General features: G+C 34.4%; 3 protein-coding genes across 6 annotated transcripts; 1 reads left to right on the top strand and 2 right to left on the bottom strand.

The window, feature by feature from the left end:
• Positions 1 to 7,526: 7,526 nt before the first annotated feature.
• LOC107481249 (mitochondrial outer membrane protein porin of 36 kDa) lies at positions 7,527 to 9,857 on the top strand. Its single transcript, XM_016101487.3, has 6 exons — positions 7,527 to 7,678; positions 7,785 to 7,852; positions 8,092 to 8,202; positions 8,686 to 8,772; positions 8,945 to 9,153; positions 9,324 to 9,857. Exons 1-6 carry the CDS (start codon positions 7,630 to 7,632, stop codon positions 9,628 to 9,630), a joined length of 831 nt encoding a protein of 276 aa, XP_015956973.2. The 5' UTR covers positions 7,527 to 7,629; the 3' UTR covers positions 9,631 to 9,857.
• A 429-nt stretch (positions 9,858 to 10,286) lies between these two features.
• On the bottom strand, positions 10,287 to 13,064 carry LOC107481250 (hypersensitive-induced response protein 1). 4 transcript variants are annotated; one of them, XM_016101489.3, is made up of 6 exons: positions 12,978 to 13,064; positions 11,953 to 12,153; positions 11,430 to 11,550; positions 11,241 to 11,332; positions 11,040 to 11,136; positions 10,287 to 10,831 (listed from the first exon to the last, which is right to left on the bottom strand). In XM_016101489.3, exons 2-6 carry the CDS (start codon positions 12,139 to 12,141, stop codon positions 10,476 to 10,478), a joined length of 855 nt encoding a protein of 284 aa, XP_015956975.1. In that variant the 5' UTR covers positions 12,142 to 12,153; positions 12,978 to 13,064; the 3' UTR covers positions 10,287 to 10,475. The 4 variants fall into 4 exon arrangements, with proteins under 4 accessions (XP_015956975.1, XP_015956974.1, XP_015956976.1 ...); XM_016101488.3 differs by having other exon boundaries at positions 12,892 to 13,058; XM_016101490.3 differs by lacking the exon at positions 12,978 to 13,064 and adding an exon at positions 12,743 to 12,838.
• A 1,066-nt stretch (positions 13,065 to 14,130) lies between these two features.
• Positions 14,131 to 15,523, bottom strand: LOC107481251 (serine/threonine-protein kinase PBL34; the record flags this gene model as incomplete). Its single annotated transcript, XM_016101492.3, is given in 3 exon segments — positions 14,131 to 14,913; positions 15,183 to 15,306; positions 15,387 to 15,523. Coding segments are annotated over 3 exon segments (785 nt in total), but the record flags the coding sequence as incomplete, so codon positions are not given.
• Between the last annotated feature and the right edge of the window lie 56 nt (positions 15,524 to 15,579).

Below are 15,579 nucleotides of genomic sequence, written 5' to 3'. Positions count from 1 at the left end.
GCAATCCTATACCAATAGGAAATTCCTCTGTCACACCACCTTGAGTCTTCACACTAGTTGTGGCCCCATCATACATGTCTTTAATTGCTCGAATATATGTGATCCTTACTCTCCTATTTTCTAAAACCTTCCATAAGACCTCCCTTGGTACCCTATCATACGCTTTTTCCAAATCAATAAACACCATATGTAGATCCCTTTTATTACTACGATACCTCTCCATCATTCTTCTTAATAGGTATATCGCTTCAGTAGTAGATCTGCCTGGCATAAATCCAAATTGGTTCTCTGTTACTTGTGTCTCTTTTCTCAACCTCCGTTCTATCACCCTTTCCCATAACTTCATAGTATGACTCATAAGCTTAATCCCTCTATAATTTCCGCAACTTTGTATATCCCCCTTATTCTTATAGATAGGTACCAATGTGCTCTTTCTCCACTCATCAGGCATCTTCTTTGACCTTAAAATCTCATTAAAAAATTTGGTTAACCAGTTGATGCCTTTTTCTCCAAGACCCTTCCAAACCTCAATCGGGATATTATCAGGTTCTACTGCCCTGCCATTTTTCATCTGCTTTAGAGCCTCTTTTACCTCGAAGTCTCGAATCCTTCAATAGTAGTCAAAGTTTTGATCTTCTTCCCTTGTGCATAATCGACCAAGGCTCGGAAGAGTCTTCTGTCCCTCATTAAATAACTCGTAGAAGTAGCTCTTCCGCCTTTCATTAATCTTCTCCTCTTGAGCCAACACCTCTCCATCCTTATCCTTTATGCACGTAACCTGATCCAAATCTCTCGTTCTTCTTTCCCATATGCTCTTGTTCTTGCTTCACTTACAGCCACTTTTGTCTCTTTCTTAGCCACCTTATATTTTTCCCAGTTATCTGCATTGCGGCATAAAGACCACTCTTTAAAGCATTCCCTTTTTATCTTTATCTTTTCTTGTATACTCGCATTTCACCACCAGGACTCCTTGTCTCTTGGTCCTATTCCTTTAGATTCACCAAAACTTTCTTTTGCTGTTCTTCTAATAACTTCTGCCATCTCCCTCCACATCTCTTCCGCGCTTCCATTCCCATCCCATTTTGCCTCTTCTCCTACCTGCCTTAGGAAGCTTCTTTGTTCCTCACCTTTCATCCGCCACCACCTCGTCCTTGGGTTCTTCATATGATGTCTTTTCTTCAACTTTTGCTCAACGCGAAAATCCATGACGAGCACCCTATGTTGTATTGTCAAACTCTCTCCCGGTATAATTTTACAGTTAATGCAAAATTTCCGGTCGACTCTCCTCAACAAGAAGAAGTCGATTTGAGAGCTTGTCATGCCACTCTTATAGGTTATAAGATGTTCGTCTCTCTTTTTAAAATATGTACCACTCTTATAGGTTATAAGATGTTCGTCTCTCTTTTTAAAACATGTATTTGCGATGAGAAGATCAAAGGTTGAAGAAAAGTCTAAAATAGTTTTACCCCGAAACCATGGCCTCCGTGAATACTCCCATATCCAGTCACTTCTCTCCCAACATGGCCATTTAAATCTCCTCCTAAGAAAATCTTATCTCCCAAAGGTATGCTTTGAACCAAACTCTCTAGATCCTCCCAAAACCTTATCTTGTGTTGTTCGTCCGAACCCACTTGCGGTGCATAGGCGCTAATCACATGGAAAGCACCTCCCTCCACCACAAGTTTGATAGAGATGATCCGATCTTCCACCCTCTTGACATCTACTACGTCCTTCTTCCACTGCTTATCCACAATTATTCCAACCCTATTCCTATTCTTCACCTTTCCTGTATACCAAAGTTTGAAACCAGAAGTATCCAACTCCCTAGCCTTTGCATCAACCCATTTCGTTTCTTGTAGGCACATAACGTTAATCTTCCTCCTTGTCATGGTATCCACCACCTTCATGGACTTTTCTGTTAGAGTGCCTATGTTCCATGTCCCAAATCTCAACATTCTGTCGCTTTGACCTTTACCTTTTACTTTGTGAACTAGCTTATTTACCCCTGTCTGTTCACGAAAACGCGAGAACCCTTGCTCATTTAACACTACATCCGGGCACGATGCAGCGGCTCTTGCTTTGACACCGTACTCGAGCCATACGACGCGTTGCTTCCGGGCAACGACCTAGCTTTAGCGCAATAATGTCTTTGATTCATGTCATGGGGTTCGGCTATATTTTTATGTTGGTTGCCGAAGACCTAACACAACCCTCCTCCTTTATCCGGACTTAGGACCGGCTATGTACCGCAAGTATAACATAAGCGGAGTTTTTCCAATCAAATTTAACAAAATCAAATTGATATACACATATTTACATTTTCATTTACATTCTTTATTTTTTCCTTTACTACCTTCATTATCGTCATCACAATCGTCGTCGTTATTATTATTATTACAGTAATGCTAGAAAATTAGCATATTTTATAATTTGTAACTATTAATTAGTCATCATTAATATTTTTAATGACGTAAAATTATATTTAATGGTATAAAATTACATACTCTTTTCTTGATGGTTAAAATGCTAACTAAATTTTAATAAAAATACTAATCCTAAAACTTTTTTATTATTATCGTCTTTTCTCCTTCCACCATTTTTCTTCTTCTTTTTTTTACTATCTTTTTTAATTTTTTAGTTTGATTTTTTAATTATTTTTTTCTTTTTCTCTTTCTCAATATTATCATCATATTTTTATTTGTTTATTCTAATTTTAAAATGAATAAATTTAGGATTTTATTATAACGTGGATCTCTAAGTAATATTACTCTAATAATAGTTTCGTCTTTGTGAAAAAAGCTCTCACGCTGCAATTATTTTGTATAATTTGATAGGATGTTTTATTATCAAGTTACTACTAGTGAGTACAATGCTGCAATTAAAGAGACAATCAAAAAATTAGCAAGTCTCGAGGCTTCGAATTCCGTCTTGTGCATGCAGTAATTTATTGGCTAGCGGCAGACTCTTAAATGGAGCTCAAATCCGCGATAGATTAGTCATTAACCTGTCGGATTGGGGGATATCGTAAGAAAAAAAAAATTTGTATAAATGTAGACCTTTTTTTTGTAGGATTTGTGATTTGTGTTGCTGTCTCTAAGATATAGGTTGCTTAACAAGAGATTTATGTGATTTTTGAGTAATTAAATGGTGCATTGATATGATGTTATAAGAATGAATGTTGTAAATATTAATATTAATATGCAAAATATTGAACTTCTTAAATGTCACTATGAGTGTTCAACATATGAAAAAAAATTAAGAACAATATCAAATAAAGTACGACAACATTAAAATAAACTAAGAATAAATCACAACTTAGCTTCCATATTAAAATTGATATATAAACACACCATAGTAGATATATATATGTCATCAATAGGCAATCAAAATAAATATTTAGTATCACATCATAGACAATGATTATACATAACATGAATTTTAAAAACTTAAAAAAAAAGTAATAGCAAACTTCTGGAGTGTAGAGAACAGTCCACAATATATCTAAGAATAAGACACAATTATACTCACCAATTACATAGAATAAGACAAAATATAATAGAAAATAAACATAGTCAGACATATTGGTTTTTAATAAATTATATTATCAGTCAAATTAATTCCAAAAAAAAAATTATATTTTTATGTTTTGTAATACAGAAATTAATTTATTTTCGATCAATTCCATATGTCAATTAACGTTTAGCTCAATTGGTTTATGTACCACTTAATTTATCGTTGTTAGGATTTGACGAGTCCAACTTAAGAAAGGACCAATTTAACAGACATTAATGGTGGTTGGAGATTCACAAAATTATTAAAATTTGATGAGAATTAATATTGGTTTAAAAGTTTTTTGAGACCAATTTGAGTAAATATTTTTTTTATTATAATTAAATTCTTAAATCGAATTTTCTCTAAAAGAAAAATAAATTTAAAAATCAGATATTTTTGTTAAAGTTATGAACTTATTTGGGCGTCATTCTCAAAAAAGATTTTCTTTAAGGATTAATATCTACATACAAGTGTTTTGCGCTTACAAGCTTTACAAGTCTGAAGAGAACGAAACCTCCTAAACGCGCTATTTATGTTACGTGCCTCTTTAACAGACTTTTAAATCAATCCAAATCAATTAACACGTGAATATATAACTTCCATGTTTCAAACGATTTCGTTTCATTTTTCGAGTTTCTTGTCAAATTTGTTCGGTCTTCTTCGTGCGTTTTCTCGTTGCCTTCGATTTCCTTCTGTTTTTTTCGATTTTTATGGTTTTTGAAATCAAGTTTTGAAATTATTTTGAAGACAATGGAACTTCAGAAATACACCCAAACGATTACAGAAATACACCCAAACGGTTACAGAAATAAACCAAACAATTACAGAAATACACCCAAAGGATTACAGAAATACACCAAACGAATTTAAGAAATACACCCAAAGAATTTAAGAAATACACCCAATATCAAGAGGAAGATAGTATATTTCTTTTTGAAATCTTTTAATATTTTGCTGGTTAAAGATAATGCACATGACAGAGACAATTTAGAGAAAAAAACCTAGAAGAACAGTAAAACAGTACTTTAAATAATGTTTCTTCGTTTTTTCTGGTGATTTTTGATGGAAATTTATATCTTTTCTTCTTGATTTCTTCTACTATTCGCGAGGAGTTGGAACGTTTCTTCAGAAGAGGGAAAAAGAGGAAGAGTGCGGTATAATGAACGTGTTGTGGAAAAACGATTACAAGTGTGCGTGCGTTGGACGCTCAATTCTAACGGAGTGGTGCGCATGTTTTTTTCTTGGACTTTGGCCAACTTGTATAGCTTGTAAGCCAAAAAGGCTTGTATGTGTAGCATGCCTCCTTTTTTTAAAATAATATTTTTTTAAAATATCTTTTTACAAAAGTAAAAATGATTTTATGTTTGGATATCTCATATAAAAAGATCTTTTTATCTATCAATTATGTTTGGGTAAAATAAGATAAAAGTACTTTTTTGTTCATTTATTATATAAAAAATATCTTTTAAAAAAAGATATAAATTGTAGCTTCTCAAAAAAAATATTTTTTATTTTTCTAGTTCTTTTACTTTTACTATTAAAAATTTGCCAAACACAATAAAAAATAAAAAATATTTTTTTATCGATTTAATAACATTCAAACAAGCATATAATTTATAATTGTTTGTATTTTTTTTACATTTATAATATACAAAAATTACAAATTTTTTACAAAAATACTTAAATATGCATCAACACATTAATAAAAATATTTAATTGATAATAAACCATCTATATAATTATATGAAATTCATATATCTAATTAGAATATAGGAAAATAATATGTACTGTTAACAATACATCGCAATTAGGGCAAAATACTTGAATAAATTAAAGGGAGGTAAATATTATCAATATCACTCAAAGCAGCAAAATGGTAAGTGGATCATCCAAAGGTCTTCTTTATATAAATTGAATTAGAGTGATCTTTGTATAAATTGAATTAGAGTAATTTGAGTTGCAATTTATATTAGTAAATTGAATTAGGTTAGGTAGAATTATTAGGCCATATATAAATTAAATTAGACAATTTTAATTTATATTTGAATCGAGTAAATCAAAACAGGCTAGTCAGATCTATGAATGGATGGTTTCGTTCAAAGTAAATCGAATTAGGCTATTTCAATTTACCTTATTGGAGACCAAAACACATTATTCAAATTAGGTTAAGCAGATTTACTATTGTTTCAACAACATATTTAAATAGAAGCAAGGTAATTCGATTTAGAAGGGAGCCAATGTGTATAAATATTGTGAAATGTGAATTCTCTATCATAGTAGTGAGCCTCACAATAGTTAGTGATGAGAGCTTTTTGGTTTTCGTACACTATAGAGGGTCGATTAAGAAAAAATGTGTTTCGAATTAAGTATACAGATAAGGATCCGCTTAGTGTTTTCATTAGAGTTTAAGGATAATATAATCCGAAAACTGGGTTTGCAAGGCATGAAACAGATGGAGAAGTTATTCTACAGAATTCCGATTTCGATTTTGCGGAATGATGTGAAGTATGATTTGTTCGTCATAACCAGTGATGAAGACTTGGAAGTGCTGTTTCACTGTCGTCGACAATTCTCGGACGTGAGGACCCCTGAGCTATTGGCCAAACTTGTGGATGTGGTCTTTAGCTCGGAAGGTTCTAACCGGATTCCTCTACATTCAGCCACGGCCGCCGAGTCGAGTTCGAGGCCTGGTGATGTCTCTTCATCTCTGCCTGTGATTGAGCCTAATGCATGTTTGGTGGCTTCCCCGCCCTTTGCTGCTGATCTAGACCGCACTCGTGACACAAAAATGAGTTGATACTGTGCCGGTAGTTGATGCTGCGTTTGAAGTGGCCGGCATTGATGATGTGGTCCCAGATCCCCACCAGGGTGGAGCCCCTAAAACGAAATTTTAAGTTTTGTTGTACTAACCTCAGCGTACACGCTACCAGCGATATGTGCGACTCCATATAAGCAGTAGATCCGATTCGAGTCGTCTTTCATTATGTTAGGCAGCGTCGTTTTCTCTGGATTTGATGGGAACTTGAAATGGTAACATGTAATTCGAATAAAGTGGATTCGAATTATATAGAGTGAAGCTGCATTTAAATTGAAATAGGTGAATTAGATTTAATGTGGGTAGAGGGTCTTATGTAAATCGAATTAAGTAGGTTAGATTTACTATTGACTAAATCGTAATTACCTATTTCAATTTATTATAGATACTAGACTATGGATTAATTCGAAACAGCTTAATTCAAATTACCATAGATTTAAAAATTATGTGCTAAATCTACTTGGTCTAATTTAAATTATGCGTAGTTTAAACTGTCCTAATAAATATATTTTACCTAATTCAATTTAGTACATTTATAAATCAAAATATCCTAGTTCGATTTACATAAAAAGAAGCTTTAGATACTCCATCAACCTTTTCTTACTTTGGATGATATTAGTAATATTGAACTTCAATTGGGTGGTCTATGTATTTTGCCCTCGCAATTAACTATAAAAAGAATTCAATTCAATATAACACACTATAAGTGATATATTTTTTATATAGCTCCCTCTCGCTATTATTCACTATTGTATTGTTTTTCTTTTTGTTGATCATCATTCACTATAGTTTTAGCACAAACACAAGTCCCTTTAACAACAAATTTTCCTTATGCTCCCAATTTGTTTTTCTTTAAGATAAAAGGAAAAATACACGTGCCATTGTATTGGACACGTGCATTATCAAATACTAACAGTCACACATTCCAATTTTTTATAAACAAAATAAATAAATTGAAAAAGAAAATAAAATGAAAGAATCCAAAATGGAGGCGGAATATGCCGCCAGTACTTAACACCTTGTTCCGATTCTCGAGCCACCACTTCCTCGTGTTACGAATCAACGGCCACAGATTCATCTCCTCATCTAACATTACATCCGACGGCTGTAGATCATCCTCTGTGTTTCGGCGAACACTTCCCCAAATATTAGGGTTTGTTCTTCGCATTGCTCAAACCCTCGAACACGTTACACGCTACACAGATTTTCCCTCGTTTTTTTCTTTTCTCATAAATCCTAGTTTCTATTTTCCGGGGAAAAACATGGTGAATGGTCCAGGTCTCTACTCCGATATCGGAAAGAAAGCTCGAGGTATCTGATTTTTTTTTCTTTTTCACTTTTCTTAATCATTCAGTTTTTTCCCTGTCTGTTGATGGATTTGTTTTCGTTTAATTTGTACCAAAAAATTGAATTGCAGAGCTTCTGTTCAAGGATTATCAGAACGACCACAAGTTCACTATCACCACTTACACTTCCACTGGAGTGGTAAGCTCATATTTTGGGGGTAAATTTTACAATAAATTTTATGTTGGAAGTAGAATTTTCTGGTGCAGTTTAATCATGGAAGTATTGTTTTATTGATTGGAGCTTTTTATGTATTTTTTAATCATTTTCTAAATTTCATTATATTTTTCTACTATTTGGGTTATTATTATAATTATTCTTTTAATTTTTGTGATCGATTCTGCTGATTTTATAGTTCCAATTGGTGTTTCTATACTCAGGAAATCACTTCAACTGGAATCAGGAAGGGTGAGATATATTTGGCAGATGTCAACACTAAGCTGAAGAACAAGAACATCACAACCGATATTAAAGTTGACTCGAATTCAAATGTGAGTTGAACTTTATTGCTGGCATGATTTTGCCCTTGATACTAGTTGATTTTACAATTGTAACGATTACTTTTTAATTGTAGCTGCCGTTTTTGCATGGGATGTCTCATTAGTGATACTCCCTCCATTCCATTTTTGGTAGTTGTTTTGAATGTTTCTGGTACAACGATTCGTATATTAAGGTATATTCATATAGGCTTACATATTATCAATATGGAATCCAGGGAGTATATAACTAGTTCACTCCCATTTTGTCTATTTGTAGAAGTTTCGTGTCTAGTTACTTTTGTGTGACCATAACAAAAGCAAACATTTGCTATACCTTTAATCATTTTTGTAATGTGATAAGAAGTTAACGTATGCTTTTATATTTAAGTTGCCTAATGAATACACAAGTCTCAATATGACAAAAATTTAGTGATTAGTTAGAGCTTTTGCAATGTATATTTTACAAGCTTTTATATTGACTTGGATACTTTTCAGCTGCTTACTACTGTTACCGTGGATGAACCTGCACCTGGACTCAAATCCATTTTTAGCTTCATTTTCCCAGATCAGAAATCTGGCAAGGTAAAGAGAATAGTAATTTTTCTTTGATATATCTCAAAATAGTTAGTATCGATCGATGATCGATGGCATAGAAAGTCAATATAGATTTTCTTGTATTAACTTGTGGCTAACCTATTCTGGCATATAAAGTTATTCTCAATAAGTTTATTTCCTCTCTATTGGTGTTTAATAGGTTGAACTCCAGTACCGGCACGAGTATGCTGGAATAAGCACCAGCCTTGGATTGACAGCAACTCCCATTGTTAACTTTTCTGGTGTGGTCGGAAATGATTTGGTTGCTGTTGGGACTGATCTTTCATTCGATACTGCCTCTGGAAACTTTATCAAATATAATGCAGGGCTAAACTTCACTCATGCTGACCTTATTGCGTCCCTAACCGTGTAAGTAGGCCAAACACCGAACACTTTTTAGTTAGTAACTATGGCCTCCAATTTTATAGATAGGCTTATCTGTTTTCTTATGCAACCTAAATTGTTACCTTTTTGCCCCCCTTTTGTTGTTATTATTATTATTTATAATTTTTATGTTATAACTTTGTTAATGAATGTAGAAATGATAAGGGTGACACCGTCAATGCATCATACTATCATGTTGTAAGCCCGTTGACAAACACTGCTGTTGGTGCCGAGCTTTCTCACAGCTTTTCTAGCAATGAAAACATGCTGACTATTGGCACACAGCATGCACTTGACCCCCTAACATTGGTGAAAGCTCGGGTGAACAACTATGGCAGGGCCAATGCTGTGATCCAGCATGATTGGAATCCAAGAACCCGGGTCTCTCTCTCAGGTGAAGTGGATACCGGGGCAATTGAGAAGAGTGCAAAGGTTGGTCTTGCCGTGGCCTTGAAGCCTTAGAGCTTAGTTTGGTTCTGCGATTTCATCGATCGTGTCTCTCATTGTGGAGGCAATAAGTTTAGTGGTGGGGATTCACTTTCCCAATGAACATTTAGTCCTTCATTTTGGAGTTCTTGATTATCGTTACATATCTTGGTGGGCTTGGGATGTAAAAATAATTATAAACAAATTTTAAATTTGCCTGTATTTTATTCAACGAATCAACACGGAAGGCATTGATTGATTCACCTTTGAGTTGTTTTTGAACTTGAAAGGTGATAGTTTCTGTAAATCAGATTCTTGTTCAGTGTATATCGAAAATTTAACGCAGAGGACAGTAGTAAATGCATCTAGTTTTTGGTTATATTGACAATCATAATACTCGTGACAAAAGCTTGTAACACCCCAGTTTTGTTGGAATCTGTATTTGCTGGCTAAGTGGATATCTAATATTGTAGATTTAGTAACAACGATGGTCTAAAACCATAATAGAATCTAAACCATTAGATTATCTTGATACATAATCCAATTAATTGAATTAACAATGCAAGATCTTGCCCATAATAATCTGCATTTTAAAAGGGAAACTCCTTTTCCCACATAGAGTTGACCCTTCTTACACCACATTTTCTTTTCTTCCCATATTAACGATTATTTATATTTCTAACGGATGAGTCTGTTGTAATATAACAAACATTCAAAATATGGGGACATGTTTTCCAATGGAACCAAATGGAAAGAGAAAAAGGAAAAATATTGAAGACATACCAAACAGCTTAGAAGTCATGGCAAAAACAAGAAAATATGCAGCTAAAGTTGAGAGGCTAAACTCAACTGTCCACTGATGTGAATGCTAAATTTCAAGATTAAGCCACATTTCCTTGAAGAAGACCTTCTCTAATTTGTGAAGAAATATCTTTAACAGCTCCCGGTCCATGTGGAACGAAAACAGAATTGGATTTTGAGGATGCACCGATTTCCTTCAATGTATCAAAATATTGGGTGACCAGAACCATGTCCATGACATCCTTTGATGTTGTCCCAGGGACATTCTCTGAGAAGGCTAGCACGCTGTCCCTCAGGCCATCAACTATGGCTTGGCGTTGACGGGCTATTCCAAGCCCTGCTAGATACTTCGACTCCGCTTCTCCTTCTGCTCTCTTAATCTGCAGAATCTTCTCCGCCTCGGCCTTCTCATTTGCAGCCACCCTCAATCTCGCAGCTATTTTCAACGAATAAAGTATAGTGTAGATTTAGAAATGAAACGTTTTTGCTGAAAGGAAGACTAGACACTGAATTACATCGATACTAATAGAATTTCCTTCTCGACAGGAAATTTTCTATTTCTTCTATTTGCATGTCTCTGAGAAACAAAAAATACAACTCTGATCTAATAAAAATGTATGATGATGCAGATCCAGAAAGAATACCAGCATTTATCTCGTTCATGGCTCTCTTGACATGCTCATCTGGTTCGATATCCACAATAAGAGTCTGAACTATCTCATAGCCATAAGCACACATTGCCTATTTGAAAGCAAAAAAATCAATATTATGAGTAACTAAACCGTTGGTTCTCAGCATAGAGAAATAGGGAGAAGTAAAAAAATAGGTACATAAAAATGAGTTACCTTTTCAAGTTCTTCCTCTACAGCTTTCGCAATTTCATTCTTCTGTTCAAAAGAGGCGTCTAGTTCCATCTTTGGAACACTTGCCCTAATAACTGCAATAACAACATAAGCTTGTCAATCTCATCCTGAACATACAGATACATCCAAAGAAACCAATTTCTTGGAGGAGTATACGTCACGAATCCACACCATCAAAGACATAGGCTTGAATCTGTGCTCTGGTATTGCTAAGCTTGTAAAATGCATCTACGGCACCTTCTGCAAGTGCTCGATATTGGATAGAAGCAACAACGGTGACAAAGACGTTGTCCTAATGGTATTGGATATATCAAGATCAGGTAAGCAAATAAAATCAAGAGAGAAGAAAAACAATTGCAATATCTATAGTAGTAAAAGATGAACATGCATAGGTAATGAACAGACACTAAAAGATAACATTGAACTGAAGTACTTATAATGATAGGCCTTGTTTGGTAGGTGTCTCAAGAGAAAGACAAAAAGACATTGGGATATACAAATTTGTTTGCGAAAATGGATAAATACAGAAACAAATTAAATGTCTTTGTCTAGGACAAAACTCCTAACACATTTTTTGTTTAACTTGTCTCTATCTTGTGTCTATGTATTTTATCATTTTATGTCATAAGACAGTTGCTCAACACAATCATATAGTTAGACAAATCCTTTGTCTTGCATAGAAATAAGAACAAACCTTCGTCTTGGTTTCGCAACAAACATCAAGCTGCTGCACACGCAAAGAAAGGTAACCAGCTACTTGATTGCCAAGACACCAAGGCACAAAGTGGCAACCGGGTTCAAGCACATCATCGAACTTCCCAAAAACTTCCTTGATAGCTACCGTTGACTGGTCCACTTGAAGACAACCAAGAGCTAGCCCCATCTTTTAGGAACCCTGCACCAAAAATAAGACGCCAATCCAACAGTTATGCCTCAAATATTTTTATACATCACAGATGCAGAACTTGGGATTATATTCAATAAGCTCCATAAGTAATGCATGAAATATGTAACAACTTAAATTCCAAAAATAAAAAGGGGAAAGGATAACTATTAAAGCATATTAAAGAACAGAATGATTGAATTCTGGTCAAAATAATTGGAATCTACAAACAATAACTGAAGAGAAATGTTTCTTATATACTCCAGGCTACTAGGTCTCACACCCCATTCAAATGTAACACAAATCTTAATCATAATTGAACAAAACAAAGACAGACAAAATTAAATTTTCATCATGTGATAGGTAATAGATTGTCTACTATCACCATTCACCAAGACCTAATGATTTTATCACCTTTTGTGAGACATTTGGAAAATCTCCCCACTTTATGCGTTTGAATTCAAAGGGAAAAGTGAGCACATTAAAAAATAGGATTAACAAATTCTATTAAACAGAATCAAGTACACAGAAGCTAATAACAAACAAAGCCACGTCAGCAGAGAGATAAACGATTATCGAGAATAAGCTGAAAGAAACGAACACAGAAAAAGGACTGCAAGTGGATCAAATGCGAAACGTAATGAATTGTGAATTGCAAGTGGGAAATAGAGTGAAATTGGAGAGTTCTGTAACTGTTAAAGACAACGAAATTGTGAAATGAAGAAAGGAAAAAAGTGATTTTTGTCTCACCACAACACAAGACGGTGAATTTTTCGTCAGCGGGAATTGAATCCTGACAGCAGCACAACACAACAGATTCGTTCTAAAGGAGTTACCTTTTCCCTAATTCGCATGCCAGATTCTTAATTGTTCTTTATCAATCTTGTCGCACTCTTTTTCTTTTTTTTTTTTTTCAGTTATTAATATTCCCAAGTTAGTTTAATGTGACAATTTTTAATCTAGATATGGAGAGAAGAATGATGTAGGACCCGGTTATGGAGTGTATGGATATTTGATGTTAAGAGTAAAAATTGGACCGTTCGATTTTTGTACTCGGACCCTTCAATTTGTGTTTAAATAATTAAAAAAATTTAGAATACACAAATCAGATGATCCGATTAGTTTAGCTAAAATTCAAATTCTCCCTCTCACACAACTTGGACTGTCCGATTAAAGGACAAATTTCTTTTAACAAAGAAATTGGATAGTCCGATTTGGATAGTCCGATTTCTTTCCCGCTGTTTCAGTATGCTCTCCACATCCACGCACAACGCACACTCCTGCCATATCTAAAAAAATGAGCCTAATGTTGATGTATTAATATTTTTTTAATAACCAATTTCTGTCATGAATATAAAAGATATTTATTTTTATTGGTATAACATTATATAATTCGATACATTTAAATTTTTTTACATTAAAAATACATCAAAATTAAATAAGTTAAACAAAAGTATTGTAAAATAAGTTTTATTATATTTTTTAGGAAATAGCATTGATTAAATTTTTAAGGTAATAAATAATTGAATCAAACAATTTTATTCATATAATAACTGAAAAATTAATGATAAACTTGACTCTCTTAATTACAATTTTATTCAGTTGAGAGCTTGTATTCTCATTGATCTGCATGATGAAAATGACTTACAATGCCAAGTATTGTTTATTATTATTTTATGTACTAGTCAAAATTTTATTTCATCAGATGGCTTTAATGAGACAATTTTTTATGTTTCAAATCAAATTTAATTCGTGTTTTCAAACACAGCCTTAGGTTTTTTAACCACAACTAGGATATAAGCTTTCAGGATCATGTAGGAACAAACAACAGGACATAATTAATTCAATAAATCTACTTTCTCATCTTTCCATGAACAAAAAGCGCCTGAATAATTTAAGGAGAGCCGCAGAGTTTGATGGCACAAAAGAGAAAAGATTAAGGGATTATGGTGGCAAATGGGGAAAAGAAATTGTTTAAGCAAAAGAATATAAATTTGAGGTGCTAATAATAATCTTGAATATTTTCCAAACAACCTGAAGAAACACATAGGTTGACAATTTTGACAGGACAAAGTTGCTCAATAAGATTCACCTTCCCTTACATTCTTCTTCATAACACATTATAAAACAAAAGATGCTTCTTTTGCTCTCAAGTTTTCCATGAACAAATGGCTTGATTGACTGAACTGACATCTATACTTAGAAATAATGAAACGAAGAAGGGTAGCAAAGAAAATGGAAAATTTCATCAACTCTGTGCCTTTCCATTTGGTTTTGGTGATTGTTGGGGAAACTGATGGTGATATGGAGATGCATGTGTACCATGTGGTATCGAAAGGCTCCTCGGATGCTGCCCGTTCCGCGTCAGTAATGCGCCTTGTGTTCGTCCGTTTCTAGTATTCGGGCTTGCACTGAACCGGTCGGCTTGAATTGTCTGGAAATAATATGATGAACTAGCCATGTCCTTGAGGTTTGGCAGAGGCTTTAAAGCTTCTACGACTTCACTCATGAGAGGCCTTGCCTTTGGATCTCTACTAAGGCAATGTGCAGCCAAACTAGCTGCTTTCTGAGCTCCTTTTATGGAGAAGTGACCCTCCAAGCGAGGGTCTATTAACCGGTAGAACCTTCTTTTCTCTCCTAGATGCGGTCTAGCCCATTCCACGAGGTTATGTTCGCCATTGGGTCGGTTTTTGTCCATAGATCTTCTGCCAGTCAACATCTCAAGTAGTACTACTCCGAAACTATACACATCACTTCTTGACGTAAGATGTCCTGCCAACGACAACATAAATCTTATCATTTACGGAATTGGTTAATAAAAAAGTTGGAAATGAAAATGATACTATGTAAGGTATGAAAAAACACAAGTGTGCTTGAAACTATGGAATATAATGTAGGATCCTTAATCCTAAATCAGCCACAAGATGAAAAAACGAAAATGATAAGTATCACACAAATGTACCAAGAGCAGAAACAGTTTCACAAAGGAATTACATTCCAAAAATTTTGATTCAGAAATTTCAAGTGCAAGCTGAACTTACCTGTCATGACATACTCTGGTGCTGCATAACCATAGGTTCCCATCACTCGAGTGGAGACATGGGTTTTATCACCCTCAGGACCATCTTTTGCGAGTCCAAAGTCAGAGAGCTTGGCATTGTAGTCCTGAATCATTGCGATATTAAAATGATTGATATAAAGGGGAGAAATAATAATGTAATCCTACTGTAGCTGTTGGAACTTACCGAATCCAATAGTATATTGGAAGTCTTGAAATCCCGATATATTACTGGTCGTTCTGCTTCCTCATGAAGAAAAGCAAGACCTTTTGCAGCTCCCAGTGCAATTTTCATCCTAATGGACCATGGAAGAGGCAGGGATCCTACAAAAGATATGATACCATGAACATAAAGCAGAAATGTACATACAGTGTTGTTT

Source organism: Arachis duranensis, chromosome 3 (genome assembly GCF_000817695.3).
Source record: "Arachis duranensis cultivar V14167 chromosome 3, aradu.V14167.gnm2.J7QH, whole genome shotgun sequence".
Classification (NCBI taxonomy): domain Eukaryota; kingdom Viridiplantae; phylum Streptophyta; class Magnoliopsida; order Fabales; family Fabaceae; genus Arachis; species Arachis duranensis.
Note: the sequence above shows the minus strand (reverse complement) of the source record. Positions and strands in the feature narration are given on the sequence as shown.